Source organism: Entelurus aequoreus, linkage group LG10 (genome assembly GCF_033978785.1).
Source record: "Entelurus aequoreus isolate RoL-2023_Sb linkage group LG10, RoL_Eaeq_v1.1, whole genome shotgun sequence".
NCBI lineage: Eukaryota > Metazoa > Chordata > Actinopteri > Syngnathiformes > Syngnathidae > Entelurus > Entelurus aequoreus.
The window spans coordinates 479,637-505,031 of record NC_084740.1 but is presented as its reverse complement, the minus strand read 5'-3'; the positions used below and the strand labels follow the sequence as shown (position 1 = coordinate 505,031).

The following is a 25,395-nucleotide window of genomic DNA, read 5'->3' as shown; positions in this document are numbered from 1 at the left end:
ACAAAACGGCGATGTTAAAGTTACAGCTCATGTTGCGCTATTGTCCGATGGACTGCCACACACGCCCTGTCGGCGACAGTATAAATGAGTCTTTGGTGGTGCACCACTGGGAGACGCAATATGAGGATTTACAGGTGAGACCTCTTTCTTTTAAAAAAAATGCTTGTTTTTATCTCATCATGGCTTATAGTTTTACGTAAATTATATTTTAAAATGAAATTTGGAGAGGGTTTGTTCAATTTAATAGACTTAAAACAAAAATTTTTTGTGCATGGATCCTCATGTTGCAATGATGTGGATATTTATTTACTGTACTTAAGTTCTTCTTTCTTTTCTGCTGATTTGTCCAGGGTAACAAGGTTGGTCCTCCTTGTGTGCCAGCTTGGACTCATTTTGAGGACCGAGGCTCAGATTCCAGCAGAATGCATTACTAGCCCCACAAACAGACCACCTGGTACGTACAGATCTCATACCGTCACACTTAAAGTTAATTGTTTACACATTGTTGTTGTCTTGTTTAGTTTTTTTTCCCTTTGCAAATATATTTTATTGAATTTTCCAGTGAAAATCCCATTTTAAAGTCATACTTTGCTCACTCAGACACTTCATACATGCACACATCCACTCAGCCGCACTCACATGCACGCTTGAGGAGAGAGGTGCACTTGGGCTTTAACAACTCAAGGTTTACAGTATGGACGTTATTAGAAAAAGTACCTAGATATTGTATATATCCATCCATCCTGCACTGGCTCATGATCAGCAGATCTTCCAGACCATAGCAAGATGGATGAATATTCCTCGGCATCAAGGATCCTCAGTAAGTGATCACCAGATCACCTCCGGGGGACCTCTCCACCCTTCACACTTAAAAGAGAAGAAGAAAGTCACATTTTCGTGGCTTGATCAGTTGTAAAAAAAAAAAAATATATATAAACCGTGACAAAACCATATCAAAAGTGACACAAAAAAATCAATAGTAGTGTGGGAACAATACAAAAAATAACATAAAAAAAGGAATTAACATACAAAAAAGATACAGCAATTTAAAAAAAATGTCTATAGGTTATGATTCAATTTATGTCAGTAAAGGCTTACAGGTTAGTTCCCATTTATTCATATTTGTAGCGTTTATTCATTTATTTTTTATTGAATTTTTAAATTTTTTTTGTCCTGTTCAGCTTCTCAGGCAAATCATATAGTTGATGTAGATGCCCATATCGGCTGTACAAATTTACTTTACAAAAGTGTATGGGATACTTCTCTTGTTGCCTTATTTGTATTTGACATTATTAAACACTAAAATTGGCCCTAGTGTGTGAATGTGAGTGTGAATGTTGTCTGTCTATCTGTGTTGGCCCTGCGATGAGGTGGCGACTTGTCCAGGGTGTACCCCGCCTTCCGCCCGATTGTAGCTGAGATAGGCTCCAGCGCCCCCGCGACCCCGAAGGGAATAAGCGGTAGAAAATGGATGGATGGATGGATTATTAAATGGGTTTATATAGTATTATTTGGTGCAGCCGGGCCGGGGCAGGAGGGGATAGAAAGAGGAAAAAAGGAAGACAGAGGGGGAAATTGTGGGTACAAGAGGGGGATAAGGCATAGAGACAACAACAACAACAGCCAACACAACAATAACAACAACAACAACAATAATAGAGCAACATCAGCAAATAGGATATGTATAAATATGATGGTAAAAGTGATAGCAAAGAAGCAGTTAGTGAAATAAATAATAATACAGAAATGACAATGAGCATTATTACACTACAAATATTTGTAGAGTTTATAAATCTTATTTTTTCAAGAGTCATTACGTTCACAAGTTCATTTAACCCAGGGGTGTCCAAAGTGCGGCCCGGGGGCCATTTGCGGCCCGCAGGTCATTTTTTAACGGCCCCACGGCACATTTTAAAAATACGATTGAAAAAAATAAAAAAACATATAAAGTGGTATAAAAGAGCAAACAGGTGAAATGTAACAAGAAAACGTTGCAATGTTTACTCTACTAACACAAAGTTGCCTTGCAGGCTGTTTCTTTCTTTAAAAAATAATATTAATCAAAATCAGTGTCATGAATTACTGACCTATTTAAATCTCCAATTACGTCACATTAAATATTCCACTTTGAGATATTTTTTGGAGGAAAATGTTGCATATTTTGTGTTTGCCATATAAAAAACTAAGCTGTTTTTTTTTTAAAGAAGGGCCTGAAACGAACAAACAAAAAAACATAAAAAACTTATAATTGACGGATAAACCTGAAGTTGATCTCGAGATTATTGTGTCAAAAGTAAACAGTAAATAAATAAATAAATGGGTTATACTTGTATAGCGCTTTTCTACCTTCAAGATACTCAAAGCGCTTTGACACTATTTCCACATTCACCCATTCACACACACATTCACACACTGATGGCGGGAGCTGCCATGCAAGGCCCTAACCACGACCCATCAGGAGCAAGGGTGAAGTGTCTTGCCCAAGGACACAACGGACGTGACTAGGATGGTAGAAGGTGGGGATTGAACCCCAGTAACCAGCAACCCTCCGATTGCTGGCACGGCCACTCTACCAACTTCGCCACGCCGCCCCTCCCAGTAGAAAAAAAATATAATTTATTTTTTAACACTTTAATGAGTAGGACCCTTTTGGATCCCCAATAATTTTAGTGTGATTTCTTTTTAAGGGTCATTGCTCAAAAATAATAATGAATTAAAATCAATGGTGTTATGAGTTATTGACCTTTTTAAGGCTCCCATTATTATATAATCTCAAATATTCCACTTAAAAATGTTATTGGGTGAAAATATTGCATATTTTGTGTTTTTTCCATAAAAAAACAGGGTTTTCTTAGACAAAAAGAGCATACAACTTAAATCTTTAAAAAGGTTATATTGACAGATAGATATACCTAGTGTTGATCTAGAGCAGGGGTCACCAACGTGGTGCCCGCGGGCACCAGGTAGCCCGTAAGGACCAGATGAGTAGCCCGCTGGATTGTTCTAAAAGTAGCTCAAATAGCAGCACTTACCAGTGAGCTGCCTCTATTTTTTAAATTGTATTTATTTACTAGCAAGCTGGTCTCGCTTTGCTCGACATTTTTAATTCTAAGAGAGACAAAACTCAAATAGAAAAAAATATTTTAAAGACTTGGTCTTCACTTGTTTAAATAAATTCATTAATTTTTTGACTTTGCTTCTTACAACTTTCAGAAAGACAATTTTAGAGAAAAAAATACAACCTTAAAAATGATTTTAGGATTTTTAAACACATATACCTTTTTACCTTTTAAATTCCTTCCTCTTCTTTCCTGATAATTTAAATCAATGTTAGTAAATTTATTTTTTTTATTGTAAAGAATAATAAATACATTTTAATTTAATTCTTCATTTTAGCTTCTGTTTTTTCAACAAAGAATACTTGTGAAATATTTCTTCAAACTTATTATGATTAAAATTCAAAACAATTATTCTGGCAAATCTAGAAAATCTGTAGAATCAATTTTGAATCTTATTTCAAAGTCTTTTGAATTTATTTTTAAATTTTTGTTCTGGAAAATCTAGAAGAAATAATGATTTGTCTTTGTTAGAAATATAGCTTGGTCCAATTTGTTATATATTCTAACAAAGTGTAGATTGGATTTTAACCTATTTAAAACATGTCATCAAAATTCTAAAATTAATCTTAACCAGGAAAAATTACTAATGATGTTCCATAAATTCTTTTTTAAATTTTTTCAAAAAGATTCGAATTAGCTAGTTTTTTTTCTTCTTTTTTTCGGTTGCATTTTGAATTTTAAAGAGTCAAAATTGAAGATAAACTATGTTTCAAAATAGAATTGTCATTTTTTTCGTGTTTTCTCCTCTTTTAAACCGTTCAATTAAGTGTAAATGTCATTAATTATTAATAATAACATAGAGTTAAAGGTAAATTGAGCAAATTGGCTATTTCTGGCAATTTATTGAAGTGTGTATCAAACTGGTAGCCCTTCGCATTAATCACTACCCAAGAAGTAGCTCTTGCTTTCAAAAAGGTTGGTGACCCCTGATCTAGAGATTTAAAACTTAAATAGTAATACAAATAATAATACTGAATAATGACACATTTTTAATATTTTTTTTGACCAAAACCCTTTGGGGTCCCCCTGAGTGGAGGCCTAAATGTAAAAAATATCAAAATGGAAAAAGTTTGGACACCCCTGATTTAACCAGTTCCTGAAGTTGGGTGCAGATGGGGTTTTACACTCTTTGAGACGGAGCCTTTTAGGCCAAAACCGTCCCGAGAAGCAACACGGCTGTAATATATTTAGGAAGTTCTTGTGTTTCTGAAGACCCCCCAAACTTAAATGATACCCCTGTTGTTTTGACCCAGAAAACTCTGACATAACGGTGGTGTGTGGCACCGAGCACATGGACCTGAGTATCTACCTTTGCCCCGTGTACCAAGAGCTCTACAACGAATCGCAGATGGTGCTCAATAACGAGTACACTAAAAACGAATGTTTTGGGGAGGCCGACTGGACCGCTGACCCGCCCGTGTTGAAGTTCAGCTTCCCCATAAACGAGAGCTCCTTGACGTTGTGCGGGAATGACTTCAACGTACGTGCGCGCTTTGCAATCTGAAATAAAAGCCTGAGACGTTCGAAGGCAATTTAAATCGTCGCTCTCTGCAGATCATCAACCAGGTCGGCACGGGGGCGTTCGCCGACTTCTCCAACGTCCAGTTCGTCAACATCTCCGGCGAAGTGACCTCCATCGACCCGTCGTCGGGTATGATCACCTACAGGTCGCAACTCTACTACAAGTTCTCCTGCCTCTACCCCATGCAGTATCTGCTGAACAACACCCAGCTGGGCGTGTGAGTGGAGCGCCCCCTGGCACTGTGTAACGTCACTCGTTCACGAAACCTCTGCCTCGATTCCTTTCAGATCCGGTGTGAATTTGGCCATTCAAGACAACAACGGCAGCTTCATCAGCACGCTCAACTTGCAGCTCTATGACGTAAGACGGGAGTTCTTAACCTTTTTGACTTTCGGGGGCCAACTTTTCTATTACCCATTCAAATATTAACACTGACACTCATGCATATAATCCCGTTTCATCAAATATAAATTGACGTTGTTCCCCTAGGGCAGGGGTGGGCAACCCAAAACGTTGAAAGAGCCATATTGGACCAAAAACCCAGAAAACAAATCTGTCTGGAGCCGCAAAAAATTAAAAGCTGTCTATAAGTGTTATAATGAAGGCAACACATGATGTAAGTGTCTATATTAGCTATAATAGCCTACTATCAAAATGACTTTAAAAGTCGTATATAAGTGTTATAATGAAGACAACACATGACGTAAGTGTCAATATTATCTATAATAGCCTACTATCAAAATGACTTTAAAAGTCGTATTTAAGTGTTATAATGAAGACAACACATGATGTAAGTGTCTATATTAGCTATAATTGCCTACTATCAAAATGACTTTAAAAGACTTATATAAGTGTTATAATGAAGGCAACACATTACCTAAGTGTCAATATTAGCTATAATAGCCTACTATCAAAATGACTTTAAAAGACTTATATAAGTGTTATAATGAAGGCAACACATGACGTAAGTGTCTATATTAGTTATAATTGCCTACTATCAAAATGACTTTACAAGCTGTATATAAGTGTTATAATGAAGACAAAACATGATGTAAGTGTCTATATTAGCTATAATAGCCTACTATCAAAATGACTTTAAAAGACTTATATAAGTGTTATAATGAAGACAACACATGACGTAAGTGTCTATATTAGCTATAATTGCCTACTATCAAAATGACTTTAAAAGTCGTATATAAGTGTTATAATGAAGACAACACATGATGTAAGTGTCTATATTAGCTATAATAGCCTACTATCAAAATGACTTTAAAAGTCGTATATAAGTGTTATAATGAAGACAACACATGACGTAAGTGTCTATATTAGCTATAATAGCCTACTATCAAAATGACTTTAAAAGTCGTATATAAGTGTTATAATGAAGACAACACATGATGTAAGTGTCTATATTAGCTATAATAGCCTACTATCAAAATGACTTTAAAAGACTTATATAAGTGTTATAATGAAGGCAACACATTACCTAAGTGTCAATATTAGCTATAATAGCCTACTATCAAAATGACTTTAAAAGACTTATATAAGTGTTATAATGAAGGCAACACATGACGTAAGTGTCTATATTAGTTATAATTGCCTACTATCAAAATGACTTTACAAGCTGTATATAAGTGTTATAATGAAGACAAAACATGATGTAAGTGTCTATATTAGCTATAATAGCCTACTATCAAAATGACTTTAAAAGACTTATATAAGTGTTATAATGAAGACAACACATGACGTAAGTGTCTATATTAGCTATAATTGCCTACTATCAAAATGACTTTAAAAGTCGTATATAAGTGTTATAATGAAGACAACACATGATGTAAGTGTCTATATTAGCTATAATAGCCTACTATCAAAATGACTTTAAAAGTCGTATATAAGTGTTATAATGAAGACAACACATGACGTAAGTGTCTATATTAGCTATAATAGCCTACTATCAAAATGACTTTAAAAGTCGTATATAAGTGTTATAATGAAGACAACACATGACGTAAGTGTCTATATTAGCTATAATTGCCTACTATCAAAATGACTTTAAAAGCTGTATATAAGTGTTATAATGAAGACAAAACATGATGTAAGTGTCTATATTATCTATAATAGCCTACTATCAAAATGACTTTAAAAGTCGTATATAAGTGTTATAATGAAGGCAACACATGATGTAGGGGCGGCGTGGCGAAGTTGGTAGAGTGGCCGTGCCAGCAATCGGAGGGTTGCTGGTTACTGGGGTTCAATCCCCACCTTCTACCATCCTAGTCACGTCCGTTGTGTCCTTGGGCAAGATACTTCACCCTTGCTCCTGATGGCTGCTGGTTAGCGCCTTGCATGGCAGCTCCCGCCATCAGTGTGTGAATGGGTGAATGTGGAAATACTGTCAAAGCGCTTTGAGTACCTTGAAGGTAGAAAAGCGCTATACAAGTATAACCCATTTATCATTTATCAACACATGACGTAAGTGTCAATATTATCTATAATAGCCTACTATCAAAATGACTTTAAAAGTCGTATATAAGTGTTATAATGAAGGCAACACATGATGTAAGTGTCTATATTAGCTAATATAGCCTACTATCAAAATGACTTTAAAAGTCGTATATAAGTGTTATAATGAAGGCAACACATGACGTAAGTGTCAATATTATCTATAATAACCTACTATCAAAATGACTTTTAAAGTCGTATATAAGTGTTATAATGAAGACAACACATTACCTAAGTGTCAATATTAGCTATAATAGCCTACTATCAAAATGACTTTAAAAGACTTATATGTGTTATAATGAAGTCAACACATGATGTAAGTGTCTATATTAGCTAATATAGCCTACTATCAAAATGACTTTAAAACACTTATATAAGTGTTATAATGAAGGCAACACATGACGTAAGTGTCTATATTAGCTATAATTGCCTACTATCAAAATGACTTTAAAAGCTGTATATATGTGTTATAATAAAGACAAAACATGATGTAAGTGTCTATATTATTTATAATAGCCTACTATCAAAATGACTTTAAAAGTCGTATATAAGTGTTATAATGAAGGCAACACATGACTTAAGTGTCTATATTAGCTATAATAGCCTACTATCAAAATTACTTTAAAAGTCGTATATAAGTGTTATAATGAAGACAACACATGACGTAAGTGTCAATATTAGCTATAATTGCCTACTATCAAAATTACTATAAAAGACTTATATAAGTGTTATAATGAAGACAAAACATGATGTAAGTGTCTATATTAGCTATAATTGCCTACTATCAAAATGACTTTAAAAGCCGTATATAAGTGTTATAATGAAGACAAAACATGATGTAAGTGTCTATATTATCTATAATAGCCTACTATCAAAATTATTTTAAAAGCCGTATATAAGTGTTACTGTATAATGAAGACAAAATATGATGTAAGTGTCTATATTAGCTATAATAGCCTACTATCAAAATGACTATGTGTCTCAGGCTAAAGCAAATCTTCGTTGACGGAAATGTTGATATGTAATATTTATTCTACACATTTTTACAACATTAAAAACCATTAGTAAATCAGAGGCCACTCAGAAGGTGAGATAACTCCTGGAAATTACTGGCTTTTAATGGCCAAAGGTATAGATGTGTGTGTCCACGTTAAAGAAAACGGCAGGCTGTCTTCTTTTAATAGATTTATTACAATCTTTGACAAGCTAGGTAATGTTTGCTGTGGTCTGGAACAACATGGCCAATATTACATACAGATAATGTGTCATGAGACATGCAAAACTAAATGATATGCAAAGAGGATACAAGTAAAGGATATTAAATGTGCTCAAATATACCTACAAATGAGGCATAATGATGCAATATGTATATACAGCTAGCCTAAATAGCATGTTAGCATTGATACACTTGCAGTCGTGCACTGACCAAATATGCCTGATTAGCACTCCAACAAGTCAATAGCATCAACAAAGCGCACCTTTGTGCATTCACATACAGCATAAAACGTTTGGTGGACAAAATGAGACAAAGAATGATGTAACATGTAAACAAACTGTTGCGTTAGTTTGTACTTTACCCCCATCTTTTTCCATTTGCAATTCTTTTTTAAAAAATGCTCCAGGGAGCCACTAGGGCGGCACTAAAGAGCCGCGGGTTGCTGACCCCCGATGGGTCAAATGCAGAGGGTAATTTCACCACACCTAGTGTGTGTGTGTGACTATCAGTGGTACTTAAACTTTAACTTTAAAGTGTCCTATACACCTCCCCAGTGAGGCGTTCGGTGTGGCATAGTGATCAAATGCCCGGACATCCTCTCGATGTGGAGGACCAGCGGCTTTACTCTTTACTCCGAGCTCCTCTTATTTAAAAAAAAACAGTGACTAAAACTAAATACTAAAAAAACTGATGACCACCTACCCCCAGATCCACCACTGTGCTTTAAAACTTGTAATAACTTGCATTTATTCTGGTTGGTCAGGATGATCAGTACCAGAATCCGCTTACAATCCCATCAACAAGTCTGCAGCTGAAGACCAAAATCTATGTTGCTGTCACAGCCACCAATCTAACAGTTTTTTAAATGTCAAAAAGTCGGAACATTTGTTTTTCAAAAAGTCTGGATTTTTTTCTGAGTGTCAAAAGTCTGGATTATTTGTAAGTGTTAAAAAGTTGGAATTTTTTTTGTCAAAAAATCGGGATTTTTTATAAGTGTCAAAAAGTCTGGATTTTTATAAGTGTCAAAAAGTCTGAATTTATTTTTGTCAAAAAGTCGGAAATTATTTTTGTCAAAAAGTCTGGATTTTTTGTAAGTGTCAAAAAGTTGGAAAATGTATTTGTCAAAAAGTCAGAATTTTTTTCTGACTCTCAAAAAGTTAGGATTTTTTGTAAGTGTTAAAAAGTCGGAAATGTTTTTGTCAAAAAGTCTGAAATTTTTTATAAGTGTCAAAAAGTCAGAAATTATTTTTGTCAAAAAGTCGGAAATTATTTTTGTCAAAAGGTCGGGATTTTTTCTAAGTGTCAAAAAGTCGGGATTTTTTTCTAAGTGTTAAAAAGTCTGACATTTTTTTTGTCAAACTCAGGATTTTTTCTAAGTGTCAAAAAGTCGTGATTTTTTCCAAGTGTCAAAAATTGATTTTTTTGGTAAAAAAATCTGGATTTTTTTGGTAAAAAAATCTGGATTTTTTTGGTAAAAAAATCTGGATTTTTTTATAAATGTCAAAAAATCTGGATTTTTTCCAAGTGTCAAAAAGTCCGGATTTTTTCCAAGTGTAAAAAAGTCGGAAATGCTTCTGTCAAAAAGTCAGGATTTTTTCTAAGTGTCGAAAAGTCTGTTTTTTTTCTAAAAGTGTCAAAAAGTCTGAATTGTTCCTATGTGTCAACAATTTTGGAATTTTTCTGTGTCAAAAAGTCGGGAAAAAACAGTGACTAAAACTAAATACTAAAAAAAACTGGCGACCACCCACCCCTAGATCCACCACTGTGCTTTAAAACTTTGAATAACTTGCATTTGGTCTGGTTGGTCAGGATGATCAGTACCAGAATCCGCTTACAATCCCACCAACGGGTCTGCAGCTGAAGACCAAGATCTATGTTGCTATCACAGCCACCAATCTAACAGTTTTTTAAATGTCAAAAAGTCGGAACATTTGTTTTTCAAAAAGTCTGGATTTTTATAAGTGTCAAAAAGTCTGAATTTATTTTTGTCAAAAAGTCGGAAATTATTTTTGTCAAAAAGTCTGGATTTTTTGTAAGTGTCAAAAAGTTGGAAAATGTATTTGTCAAAAAGTCAGAATTTTTTTCTGACTGTCAAAAAGTTAGGATTTTTTGTAAGTGTTAAAAAGTCTGAAATGTTTTTGTCAAAAAGTCTGACATTTTTTATAAGTGTCAAAAAGTCTGGATTTTTTATAAGTGTCAAAAAGTCGGAAGTTATTTTTGTCAAAAAGTCGGAAATTATTTTTGTCAAAAGGTCGGGATTTTTTCTAAGTGTCAAAAAGTCGTGATTTTTTCTAAGTGTCAAAAATTGATTTTTTTGGTAAAAAAATCTGGATTTTTTTGGTAAAAAAATCTGGATTTTTTTATAAATGTCAAAAAATCTGGATTTTTTTCCAAGTGTCAAAAAGTCAGGATTTTTTCCAAGTGTAAAAAAGTCGGAAATGCTTCTGTCAAAAAGTCAGGATTTTTTCTAAGTGTCAAAAAGTCGGGATTTTTTTCTAAGTGTTAAAAAGTCTGACATTTTTTTTGTCAAACTCAGGATTTTTTCTAAGTGTCAAAAAGTCGTGATTTTTTCCAAGTGTCAAAAATTGATTTTTTTGGTAAAAAAATCTGGATTTTTTTGGTCAAAAAATCTGGATTTTTTTGGTCAAAAAATCTGGATTTTTTTATAAATGTCAAAAAATCTGGATTTTTTCCAAGTGTCAAAAAGTCAGGATTTTTTCCAAGTGTAAAAAAGTCGGAAATGCTTCTGTCAAAAAGTCAGGATTTTTTCCAAGTGTCGAAAAGTCTGTTTTTTTTCTAAAAGTGTCAAAAAGTCTGAATTGTTCCTATGTGTCAACAATTTTGGAATTTCTGTGTCAAAAAGTCGGGAAAAAACAGTGACTAAAACTAAATACTAAAAAAAACTGGCGACCACCCACCCCTAGATCCACCACTGTGCTTTAAAACTTTGAATAACTTGCATTTGGTCTGGTTGGTCAGGATGATCAGTACCAGAATCCGCTTACAATCCCACCAACGGGTCTGCAGCTGAAGACCAAGATCTATGTTGCTGTCACAGCCACTAATCTAACAGACAGGTAAACCGCCCTGCTTAGTGATCCTGCTTTTTTAAAAGAGTGGACATGAAAAGACACTTGATGATCTTTTCCAAAGGTTCAACGTGCTGCTGGATCGATGCTACGCCACCACAAGTCCGTATCCCGACTTCGACGCCTACTATGACCTTTTCATCGGGTAAGTACACAAAGCGTCCCACTTAACGTGACACTTTCACTTTGTCTGCCGGAGGACAACACCCACGCTTCTCTTTGTCCTCCTAAGATGTACACGTGACGCCCAGACCAAAGTGGAGCTCAACGGCGAATCTCAGGAGGCGCGCTTCTCCTTCGAGGCCTTTAGATTCTTGGAGCACAAAAATCTGACTGTGTCCACGTTCTACCTGCATTGTGTCACCAGGCTGTGTGAGGTGTCCACCTGTAGCGTCCTACTTCCGGTAAGTCTCGCTGATTTTCAAGGTTATTTTTTTTTATGTATTTATGCTATTGACCACTTTAACAATATCAACACAACATTGAAATTACTTCCTTAGTCTCTTTCGGTACATACAATTGTTTGAGCAAAACAAAGTCAATAGTACACAACAACTATACAAAAACAACTATCTAAAAAATGGTACCTGTTAGTAGCTGCTAACTTTCTGTTGCAACAAAGTTCCATCTACACTTAACTTAAAGTTCTCTGAGCACTTATTCCTTAATATTAGTTCGAGCTAGTGCAGGGGCCGGCAACCAAAAACATTGAAAGAGCCATATTGGACCAAAAATATAAAAAACTCATCTGTCTGGAACCGCAAAAAAATTAAAGTCTTATATAAGTGTTATAATGAAGGCAACACATGACGTAATTGTCTATATTAGCTATAATTGCCTACTATCAAAATGACTTTAAAAGTCTTAAAATGAAGACAACACATGACGTGTCAATATTAGCAATAATAGCCTACTATCAAAATGACTTTATAAGTCTTATAAAAGTGTTATAATGAAGGCAACACATGACATACTGTAAGTGTCTATATTAGCTATTATAGCCTACAATCAAAATTACTTTAAAAGTCGTATATAAGTGTTATAATGAAGACAACACATGACATGTCTATATTAGCTATAATTGCCTACTATCAAAATGACTTTAAAAGTCTTATATAAGTGTTATAATGAAGACAACACATGACATAAGTGTCTATATTAGCCTACTATCAAAATGACTTTAAAAGTCTTATAATGAAGACAACACATGAAGCAAGTGTCTATATTAGCTATAATAGCCTACTATCAAAATGACTTTAAAAGTCTTATATAAGTCTTATAATGAAGGCAACACATGACGTAAGTGTCTATATTAGCTATAATAGCATACTATCAAAATTACTTTCAAAGTCTTATATAAGTGTTTTAATGAAGACAACACATGACGTAAGTGTCTATATTATATAAAATAGCCTACTATCAAAATGACTTTAAAAGTCGTGTATAAGTGTTATAATGAAGATAACACATGACGTAAGTGTCTATATTAGCTATAATTGCCTACTATCAAAATGACTTTAAAAGTCTTATATAAGTCTTATAATGAAGGCAACACATGACGTAAGTGTCTATATTAGCTATAATTGCCTACTATCAAAATGACTTTAAAAGTCTTATATAAGTGTTATAATGAAGGCAACACATGACGTAAGTGTCTATTTTAGCTATAATAGACTACTATCAAAATGACTGTGTGTCGCAGGCTGAAGTAAATATTCGTTGACAGAAATGTTGAAATGTAATATTTATTGTACACATTTTTACAACATTAGCAACCATTAGTAAATCAGAGGCTACTCAGAGGGTGAGATAACTCCTGGAAATTACTGGCTTTTAATGGCCAAAGGTATAGATGTGTGTGCCCACGTTAAAGGAAATGGCAGGCTGTCTTCTTTTAATATATTTATTACAATCTTTGGCAAGCTAGTTAATGTTTGCTGTGGTCTGGAACAACATGGCACACAAACAACTATCTGAAATGCAGCCAAAATTACATACAGATAATGTGTCATGAGACATGCAAAAGTAAATGATATACAAAGAGGATAAAAGTAAAGGATATTAAATGTGCTCAAATATACCTACAAATGGGGCATAATGATGCAATATGTACATACAGCTAGCCTAAATAGCATGTTAGCATGGATTAGCTTGCAGTCATGCACTGACCAAATATGCCTGATTAGCACTCCAACAAGTCAATAACATCAACAAAGCGCACCTTTGTGCTATCAGGCACAGCATCGGCCAATATTCAAGGCTCTTATATCGGTATTGTTTTAGAAGTGATACAATTGCATGTCGTCATCCGAACATGCACTTTTTTTCTACATTTTTCACACTTTTAAAAACATTTTGATCATATGTTTCAGGTTTGAATTAATAAAAATAACTTGTCTAATGCAATTTTATATTCATTGAAAATTGTGACGTAATTTGATCAAAAGACCTTCAGAGGGTTAAAACACATTTTGAGCAAAGATTTGAGAAAAAAAAAAGTTAAATAGAACATGTTTTACGCCAATTGAATGATAAATGACTTTTATATCATGTTTGGTTTTGAGGTATTGAAAAAATTGCACACTAATATTTTTTAAATTTAACATTAAAAAGCCCCTCATAGTAAAAATCGTGTATAATGAAGTAACAAGAACAATGATGGCCAAAATACAGCAAAAATGTACTGAAAAGACCAAAATGTCAGCTTTTGTCACCTGAAGGTGTTTTTTTTAAATTAAACAAGTATATTTCATTGTACTGTAATTCTAATTGTACACATGTTTTTAATGAATCTTTTAAATTGTATTTATTGAATGTGTAATAATATCAATGTGCAGGAAACCAATAAGGGCAGTTAGTTATTTCATTGTGCATTTAAACGTATTATTATCCTAATGGCACCAATTTGGTGTGATATCAGCTCAAATAGAACAGCTGGTGCCAAGCGATTTCTCCCTAAGTGAGCTTTTCTTCCTGTCACACACAAACAAGCTATGGTATATATTAATGTAACTCAACATGTCAATCGTGAGATAGAGTCTCACCCCGACTTAAACAAGTTGAAAAACTTATTCGGGTGTTACCATTTAGTGGTCAATTGTACGGAATATGTACTTCACTGTGCAACCTACTAATACAAGTCTCAATTAATCAATCAATCAGTCTACTAGCTAACATGCAAAAAATTTACACAAACATGAATTTAGTTTCTCTTTTTGCCGTTTGAGTGTCAAAGTTACCTCCCCCAGAATTAAAAATCCACTGTATTTATGTGTGCACCATGATTGTTTTGTTGTTGTTGAATGTCTGCCTGGTAAATAACAAGCATATTTTCTGTTCACATAGTAGTTACTTACTGTATTTACTATTGTTGCAAGCGGTAGAAAATGGATGGAAATTGGTTTCAAAACTGTCGAGATAATATTTAGTTTCTCTTTTTAATATTTTATTTGAACAGGAATGTGGAGCTCAAGGAAGAAGACGGAGAAGAGAGGCTGATGACGACGACGTGGCTAACGCTACAGTCACCTCGCCGGTAATTGTGGTGGCCAAACAAGGCACAGGTGTGTATACAGAGGCTATTTCATCCCTACAAGCCTGTTTCGCAGGTTTCCCTGCTCTTCATGGGATTTTATTCATAAAATTCCCTAAAAAGCAGGGAAACCTGCGAAACAGGCTTGCAGGTTCCCCTGCTCTTTAGGGGATTTTATTTATAATTATATTTATACAATCCCCTGAAGAGCAGGGAAACCTGCAGCACTTGTAGGGCCTAGTATATACATATATATATATATATATATATATATATATATATATATATATATATATATATATATATATATATATATATATATATATATATATATACACGTTAGGTCAGGAAAAAACACAGAGGCTATTTCATCCCTATATACATATATATACATATATATATATATATATATATATATATATATATACATATATATATATATATATATATACATACATATATATATATATATATACATACATATATATATATATATACATACATACATATACATATACATATATATATATATATATATATATATATATATATATATATATATATATATATATATACATACATATACATATACATATATATATATATATATATATATATATATATATATATATATATATATATATATATATATGTATATATATATATATATATATACATATATATATATATATATACATATATATATATATATATATATATATATATATATATATATATATATATATATATATATATATATATATATATATATATATATATATATATATATATATATATATATATATATATATATATATCATCATCATCGGCAGCTCAGTCTCGAGAGACCATACTGATGCGCGTCTGGAGTCTTGTCATGTTGTTTGGCATCGTCTGCTATGGCTGCGCAGTCCGATCTGTGAGTGACAGTCTTTATTGCAGTTTGTGCAAATGAATAAGGTGGCCTGGGTTTGAGGGGTTGCTGCAGTGCACTTCCTGCGTCTCCTCTTCTCTGCTGCAAGCCGATCTCTTGCCACCTCAGCTTCTGCACTGCCCTTGTGGACAGTCTGACGCCAAGCATTTCTGTCCATGGCCTGTACCTCCCAGCTGTCAGGAGAGATGTTGCATGCTTTCATGTCTCTTTTGCAGACGTCCTTGAAGCGTAGTAGGGGGCGACCAGCTCGTCTGGTGCCAATGGTCAGTTGTCCATACATGATGTCCTTAGGTAGTCTTCCATCCTCCATCCGTCGGACATGGCCGAGCCAGCGGAGACGGCGTTGACTCAGCAGGGAGTACATGCTGGGGATCTTGGCGCGCTGCAGGATGTTGGTGTATGGGATGTGGTCCTGCCAGCTGATGTTGAGGATGCGCCTGAGGCACCGCATGTGGAAGGTGTTGAGCCGACGTTCTTGCTTCATATAGGTGGTCCAGGATTCACTTCCATAGAGAAGGGTGCTGAGAACGCAGGCCTGATATACACGGATCTTGGTGTGTTCTGACAGCGCTCCGTTCTCCCACACTCTCTTGGTCAGTCTAGCCATGATGGTATTTGCCTTTCCGAGACGCCTGTCCAGTTCGATGTCCAGTGAGAGGTTGTTGCTGATTGTTGATCCCAAGTAGGTGAACTCGTCCACAGTGTCCAGTCTGATGTTATCAACTGTGATGGAGGGGGCAGTACTGATGTCTTGTGCACTGATGTTGGTCTTCTTCAGGCTTATTGTGAGCCCAAACTGCTTACAAGCATCGGCAAAGCGGTCAGCCAAACTCTGAAGGGCATCCTCTGTGTGAGTCATGAGGGCTGCATCATCAGCAAACAACATCTCCCTGATGAGAACTGTCCTGACCTTGGTCTTAGAACGCAGTCGCGCCAGGTTAAACAATCTCCCATCAGACCGGGTGTGCAGGTATACACCATCAGTGGAGGAGTCGAAGGCGTAAGACAGGAGCAGGGAAAAGAAAATCCCGAAAAGGGTTGGTGCAAGTACACAGCCCTGCTTGACACCACTGTTGATACAGAATGGTTCTGAGGATGATCCGTCATACAGGACTGTGCCCTTCATGTTGACATGGAAGGAGGTCACCATGCTGCCGAGCTTTGGGGGGCAGCCAATCTTCTCAAGGAGCTGGAATAGGCCTTCCCTGCTGACCAGATCGAAGGCCTTGGTGAGGTCTATGAACATCATGTAGAGTGGCTGGCCTTGCTCTCTACTCTTTTCCTGGAGCTGTCGAAGGGAAAAGATCATGTCAGTTGTCGACCTGCCTGCTCTGAAGCCACATTGGGATTCTGGATAGACACGATCCGCGAGTCTCTGCAGCCTGTTGAGGAGGATGCGTGCATACACTTTGCCGACAATGCTGAGAAGGGAGATCCCTCTGTAGTTGTTGCAGTCACTGCGGTCACCTTTGTTTTTATACAGTGTCACAATGGTGGCGTCACGCATGTCTTGTGGGACTGCACCCTCCTCCCAGCACATGCAGAGCAACTCATACAGAGGCTGAAGCAGGGCAGGTTTCCCGTGCTTGATGGCTTCAGGTGGGATGTTATCGCTACCTGGTGCTTTGTCGTTTGGGAGGGCATCAATGGCTTTGCTGAGCTCTTCCATAGTGGGCACTTCATCTAGCTCCTCCATGATGGGCAGATCCTTCGTACCACTAAGGGCAGCATTGGAAACTGATGTTTCACGGGAGTACAGTTCTGAGTAGTGTTCCACCCATCTGGTCATCTGTTCCTCCCGGTTAGTGATCTTCTCCCCTGACAGAGATTTCAGGGGGGCAATTCCTTTTACTGCAGGGCCAAGGGCCTTTTTGATGCCGTTGTACATGCCGCGTGTGTTTCCGGACTCGGCACAGCTCTGTATTTCCTTACACAGTTGTTGCCAATATTCATTGGCACACTGTCTAGCAACACGCTGGGTGGTGTTCCGAGCCCTTCTGAATGCTGTGAGTGTCTGTTCATTTGGGCATTCCTTGTGTGCTAAGAAGGCTGCACGTTTAGCCTCTATTTCTGGTTTCATCCTTGGAAGGTGGGCTTTGAACCAATCCTGGCAGGGATGTTCTTTCTTGCCAAACGAGGACATGGCCGTGTTGTAAATTTTGTCCCTCATGGCATTCCACTTTCCTGTGGCGTCATGATCTGGCAGGTCCTGTAGGGCTTCATCCAGGTTGGTTACATATGCGTCCACCTTAAGGGGATCTGACATGTGTACTGTGTTGATCCGGGGGCGGCCTTTTGGTTTGGAGTGATGTAGCTTGCGTGGCTGGAGACGCACTTTGCTGCACACAAGGGCATGGTCAGTGTCACAGTCTGCACTATGGTAGCTTCTGGTGATGAGGACATTGTTTAAGGCAGAGCGCCTGGTGATGGCAAGGTCGAGTTGGTGCCAGCGTTGGGACCGCGGATGCCTCCACGACACTCTGTGTGATGGTTTACACTCGAAGAAGGTGTTTGTAATGCAGAGGTCATGGTAGGAGCACAGTTCCAGCAGCCTTTGACCATTCTCATTTACCTTCCCTGTGCCATGACGTCCAAGGCAGGAGGGCCATGACTTGTGATCTGCACCTACTCTGGCATTGAAGTCGCCAAGGAGGAATAAGGGCTCATCTTTTGGGAGGCCCTTTATCAGTTCATCAAGCTGCCCATAGAACTGGTCTTTTGTGTCTTCCGATGAGGTGAGAGTGGGAGCGTACACACTGAGGATGTTGACATGACCAGCAGCAGTGGCGAGGCGGATGGACAAAAGGCGCTCGGTGCCACCTGAGGGAGGCTCCACTGCAGCCAGGAGGGTGTTTTTGATGGCAAAGCCAACACCATGCTGGCGGGGCTCTTCGGGTTCTCTGCCCTTCCAGAAGAAGGTGTAGTTCTCCTCTCTGAGGGAGCCGCTGGAAGGGAGCCGGGTTTCTTGGAGGGCAGCTATGCTGACGTTGAGTCTGGTGAGCTCTCTGTCAATGATGGCTGTCTTTCTGGTGTCTTCCACCACTCTGAGGTCATCTGAGATGCCTGTGCGCATAGTGCGCACGTTCCAGCTACCAAATAGAAGAGCTGGAGTCTTCTTTTTAATTTTCTTATTGTTTGGTGCAAAGATTTACCGTCTGCTCATCGTGCCTTTACAGTACACTAAGCTCCAGGCACCCACTGAAGCAGGCAAACGTTGGCGGGCCGACACCCTACTGACCGGGGGCTGCCCGGTTTGAGGCGGGCAGTAGTCGTCCACTGGGACACTATGATCCCTCCCACCGTCGAAGCTGACCCGTGGCGCCCCATACTTACGCCAATCAGATGGGACTTATAACCCGTAAACTGCCAGCTTCCGTGTTGTGTCCTCACTCTTGCGAGCGAGGCTGGAGTGACCTCTCCAGTTTTTGTGACCTCCATGGCGCAAGCCTGGGCATAAGGTATGGGGACTTTGGGTTGCCCAGTCAGAATCCCCCTCTTGGCTTGGCTGACGGGATCCAAAGGAATGCGGAGCATGACGTTTGGCACCAGCTTTGCTGCAGGAGTTGCCGGAAGGGTGTTGTCTTGCGAGCACCTATCCGCCTTCGGGGCTCCACTCCGGATTTGTAAGGTTTACTCCTTTACACTTGGCCGTTGAGTCCTATGTGGTCTTCCTCCGCCCTAGCCGTTGGCTGACTGGTGCAGCTCCTCCGCCTAGTGGTGCAGTGTACACACCACCCCCTCACGTGGTTTGGTCTGCCAGCTGAGGCAGTGTACCGGGGTGTGGCGCTTGGAGCCAGCACGTGAGAGATTTAGGGGATGGATGAGAACCGGTGAAGCGTGGCCTCCCTACGAGTAGGGAGCAGCTGCCAATCAACAAGGGTGCTATCTCTACCCACCCCCCTACACCCCATATATATATATATATATATATATATATGAGGTGGCGACTTGTCCAGGGTGTACACCGCCTTCTGCCCGAATGCTGCTGAGATAGGCTCCAGCAACCCCCGCAGATCCGAAAGGGACAAGCGGTAGAAAATGTATATATATATATATATATATATATATATATATATATATATATATATATATATATATATATATATATATATATATATATATATATATATATATATATACATATATATATATATATATATGTGTTGTTTAACTTAGCTTGGATATTTTTATGTGTTATTTAGTGTACCTAAACCGATAAACTAACTGCTGCACCATTTAGGTAAATGATTCACCACACAGATTATGTATATGACTTCATATTTTCTTTATTTGTTTTACATTTCAGGAGATTTTCAAACCAATGCAGCTCTTCAAGGTAAGAATGTAAATATGTCTATTATATATGTCTATTTGAACAAAAAAAGTAATGTGATTTTTTTCTAGTGTCATATTTTCCATAAAAAACATACAATAATTGAGTAATTTTTCTTTCTTTCAGGCTCATCGGAGACCAGGTACAGCAACCCCGTGGTGGGGGTCATCGTCTGCATCGTCGCCCTGTTACTCCAATAGATATTTTGAAGCACCATTACATCTTAATGTTAGAATAAAAGCTTGTAAATTATTTGGATGTTAGGACGGCTAGTAGCCAGTATACATTTAAAAAAGACAAGAGGGCATGAAAGTACAATTTGAAGGTTTTTGGTTTGATTTGTGGACATTTCTTCTGCAGTGTTTGTTTTTGTAATCCCTCCAAGTAAAATGAATAATTAAAAAAATCCTCCGCATATTGTAAATCTTTTATTTTCAAATTATTCTTGGTGAGAAATAACTTAACACTAAATAGATACACTTTAATGTACCAGTAGATGTTTTTTTGTCAATAAAAATGGTTTAAGTACAAACTACGTGTATTCTTTTTATTCATTATAGTAAAGTTGTGGCTTTTTATGGTTTGTTTTTATTATTCCTGCCATATACTTTTTTTTTACTTTAAATACATTACTGTAATTTTTAAAAATTTGTCTCAAGGGGGAACTGTAATTTTTTATCTTAATTTGCCGATCATTCACAATCATTGTGAGAGACAAGAAGACAAAAGTTTTTTTAGTTTTTTTTTAGCTTTATAACATGTAAAAATCGGCTCGTTCTTGGTGGTTAGCAATGCAGCTAATGGAGCAATCCATTTTACCTCTAATTTACTTTAAAAATGCATTCAAAATCCATCAACATAACTCCATTTACGTTCCGTAATCTGTATAATAACCAAACTTTAGCGACATTGTTATTGTAAGCGCGAACACTGAGAAACTCTTTTTCTAGCGTAGTAACACATTGGCGTGCCACGGTATTAGCCATACTACAACGAGAGATAAGCTAGCTTCTACGTCAGTACGAAACGCGTTTGAGTTTGTAACGCACAACAAATTACAGTAACTGTAAAGTATTAGCCCACATTTCATGTTTTGTTTGTACACAGCTGAGCTAGTTAGACAACGTATGTACTGTAGTTGTACTAACACACATGACGTGCTGCGTGTATCATGATCAATATAAAGTGTGACTCACTCGATGGTCTGTTTGGTCCAGCTGGCCAGGGAAGTTTTTTCAAGTTGATTTTGGGTAAGCACTCCATTTATGTCAAAATAGCTTGGCTTCAAATTCCACATTTTGCAGCTTTGAGTGACTTTCACCTCACTCTCTCGGCTTCCGTCGACTCCAATGTCTCACTCTTCCTTCATGCTGGCTTCTACAAGCAGTTGTTCATCCTCCGTATATTCAGCTTCAAAAAGATGAGGTTGTGAATACTCATTTGTCCAAAAATAGTCGTCACCGTTGTCTGTTACCAAGTCTGCCATGATTAGAACGCACTCGTGTGTTTGTATCCGGAAGGGGTTGTTGCCAGAAGTCAGACGTGCGCTTATCTCATATTAATTTATACAATTTAGTTTGTTTTTTAATTCCTCTTAATTACAAATTACTTTTCAAAAATGTTGTTTCTTTATTTAAAATAATTCACCAAAATATTTACTTTCTTTCGTTTTAAATTTCTCAATATTTCCCCAACATCTAATTTAATTCCTCTTATTAATAAATAACTTTGACTTATTTTTTAATTATTTTAAGTAATCAATGTACATTTGTATCACATTTACAGTCATCTAAATAGAAGCATATTTACTGTTCATTACTGATATACTAAGGAAAAAAAATGTTTCTAGTTTTTTTAGTTTATTTTTTGTAAATTATTTAGTTTGGAATAAGTTTGGAATCTACTTACTGTACGGATCAGGGGTGTCAAACTCGTTTATCTCGAGGGCCACACAGCAATTATTTCAGCCCTCAGAGGGTTGCTTGTAGCAGTAAATATACCATGTATAAATATAAATGTATAAAAGCTTTGCTACACATTTTGCACTGGCAAATGTCTTTGATTATCATATTTTCCCAACAGATTGATGGATAACCTTAAAATCGTAAGTCAAGGTAACAAGCAGATGTTGATTTATTTTTGATAACCAATTACATATATATATATATATATATATATATATATATATATATATATATATATATATATATATATATATATATATATATATATATATATATTTATATATATATATATATATATATGTATATATATATATATATATATATATATATATATATATATATATATATATATATATATATATATATATATATATATATATATATATATATATGCACACATATATACACACATATATATATACACACACCACACACATATATACACACACAAATATATATATATATATATATATATATATATATATATATATATATATATATATATACATACACATATATATAGCCAAAGTTACTGTGGTTTATCTGTTAGAAATACAAGGGGAAGAGCGGAATATTCGTAAGGTTAGGATAAAACACGGCAGCTATTTCATCCCTATAAGCCTGTTTCGCAGGTTTCCCTGCTCTTCAGGGGATTTATAAATAAAATCAGGGAATTTTATAAATAAAATCCCTTACCTAAAAGCCTAGTTCGCAGGTTTCCCTGCTTTTCAGGGGATTTTATAAATAAAATCAGGGAATTTTATAAATAAAATCAGGAAATTTTATATATGAAATCAGGGAATTTTTAAAAAATAAAAACAGGGAATTTTATAAATAAAATCCCCTGAAGAGCAGGGAAACCTGCAAAACAGGCCTGTAGGGATGAAATAGCCTCTGTGTTTTTGTGATGCTCCAGAAACTCAATCTGCTCAAAGGAAGGTCAGTTTTGTAGCTTCTGTAACGAGCTAAACTGTTTTCAGATGTGTGAACATGATTGCACAAGGGTTTTCTAATCATCAATTAGCCTTCTGAGCCAATGAGCAAACACATTGTACCATTAGAACACTGGAGTGATAGTTGCTGGAAATGGGCCTCTATACACCTATGTAGATATTGAACCAAAAACCAGACATTTGCAGCTACAATAGTCATTTACCACATTAGCAATGTATAGAGTGTCATGGGGCGTGCACAACCAGCTGCTCCTTCGTCTGCACGTGCCGCAGGACACGCCCATACACACTCTGCTTCTGCTGCCACACACCAGCACAGCTGTGCGCAATCATCAACCGACACACCTGCTGCTGATGACATCACTCCTCATAAAAGCCAGCGTGTCCAGAGAACCAACGCTGGAACGTAGTCTCTGCTTGCAGTAAGCTTTCGTCTCTGGCTCCTCGCCTTTGTTTGCTCGCTCCTTGTGACCTTCGACCCTTGTGCTCATTCGTCTCTTGTTTTCCCCCAGTATTCCCTCCGTCGCCTTGGAAGTGAGCAGTGCGCCTCACTTCTCTGGACCCCTCTGGATTCTGATTTGCCTCCCTCGATCCTCGACCCCCACTTTGGACTTGGACCTCTGGACGCCCCTCTCAGCCCCACGGACCCCCGCTTGTTTCACGGACTCCCCTACCTGCCTCGCCCTACTGAACTGGTCACCTTCTCACTCAACACGCACTTACAACAACCACTGGTAAATATTCATTGTAACGCTTCACATAGTCCTGCAAACATACACAGTAGCATACACACTCCACCACATCATCAAGCTCTAAATAAACTATTGAGCTTATTCTTGTTGCTGTGTCGTCTCCTTCCCCGTCGAACATAACATAGAGTGTATTTCTTTAAAGTTAAGACTAGTATAAAGTTATCTTCATTGAAAAGTACAGTGCTTTTCCTTCAAAAATAAGGACATTTCAATGTGACCCCAAACTTTTGAACGGTAGTATGTGTGTGTATATATATATGTATGTGTATATATATATATATATATATATACATATATATATATATATATATATATATATAAAATCTTGTTGCATTTTCAGATAATATTATAGTGTAGAACATTTGCAATTGCATGCAGTACATTTTTCTGGCAAAATTGAAAGAACAAACACGTTTAGCCAGAAAGTGCTTTATTATCTCTAGCCTTTCGCAGGCCACATTAATGACGTAGCGTGCCAAATAGGTTCATGTGGTGGGCCACTTAAATGATGTGGCGGACAGCGTAAATGATGTGGTGAGCCGCTTAAAATAATGGGGCAGAGCACATGAAATGATGTGGCGGGCAATTCAGATTAAAGTGGTGAACCGCATAAAATATGGCGGGCAACTAAAAAGGAGTGGCGGGCCACTTAAATTGTTGTGGCAGACCTCATAAAATGACATGGCGGACCCCAAAAATGATGAGGCAGACCACATAAAATGACTTGGTGGGCAACACGAAATGATATGGCGGACCATATCATGCCCCTTGACCTTGAGTTCGAAATCTGTGGTATGGGTCAACCAAAAAAAACTTTTTTATACGCTTGGAAAAATTGTCTGCATGTTAGAAAAAGAGATCTGTCTGCGGCCATGCTTGTGAGAAAGAGAATTGTGTCTGTGTTGTTGCCATGGGGACACAACAAATACGCTTTTAACATGGTCCATTTGGATTGATCAGTGACTTGCAAGTAGGTGACATGCAACACCAGTAGGGGGAGCCCAAATCAACAAAACCTAAAAAGTACAGCAGTAAGAAGGCAAGATTTGGCAGAAATGAGACAAACAGCATGATATTATAACGACTATATAGTGGACGCATACTCTAACGGGCTATTAGTTGGTCGTTAACTTAGCGCGTATTGTTCTCTGCATTGTTCATCTTCAGCCCGTTTAAAAATGAGTCCGGGGGTATGACGTACTTTACTTATCGGAAGGCAGTTTTGGCAGAGTTCAGCATTCGGAAGGGCAGCACGTCCTCCACCCATTCATTGGGACGCGCCACCATGCGCCCCCACAGCGCCACCTCCAGGGGGGTGGAGTCCATCCAGTTCACGGCCGACCCATAACTCTGACCTGAAGACAAAGAAAGTTCCGGTGACCTTTGCCCTTGAATGGCTGGCGCTGACCCACTCACAAGACTTGAACTGCAAGGTTTAACCTCCGCCAGCAGGGAGTGCTGTTTTTATGTACTGTACTG

At 37.2% G+C, this 25,395-nt stretch overlaps 2 protein-coding genes across 3 annotated transcripts in view; one reads left to right on the top strand and one right to left on the bottom strand.

Moving 5' to 3' along the window:
• Positions 1 to 120: 120 nt before the first annotated feature.
• LOC133659093 (zona pellucida-like domain-containing protein 1) lies at positions 121 to 20,447 on the top strand. The gene is made up of 11 exons (XM_062061830.1): positions 121 to 134; positions 321 to 454; positions 4,373 to 4,599; positions 4,674 to 4,858; positions 4,929 to 5,001; positions 11,339 to 11,436; positions 11,513 to 11,593; positions 11,681 to 11,852; positions 14,906 to 15,011; positions 20,221 to 20,250; positions 20,374 to 20,447. The coding sequence occupies exons 1-11, from the start codon at positions 121 to 123 to the stop codon at positions 20,445 to 20,447; spliced, it is 1,194 nt and encodes a 397-aa protein (XP_061917814.1).
• Positions 20,448 to 24,411: 3,964 nt separating this feature from the next.
• LOC133659252 (synaptotagmin-like protein 2) overlaps positions 24,412 to 25,395 on the bottom strand; it is a 40,898-nt gene continuing 39,914 nt past the window's right edge. For both annotated transcript variants that reach the window (XM_062061982.1, XM_062061983.1), the window contains exon 19: positions 24,412 to 25,271. In XM_062061982.1, coding sequence (XP_061917966.1) covers positions 25,123 to 25,271 — 149 coding nt within the window. In that variant the 3' untranslated portion in view covers positions 24,412 to 25,122. The remainder of the gene's footprint in view (positions 25,272 to 25,395) is intronic.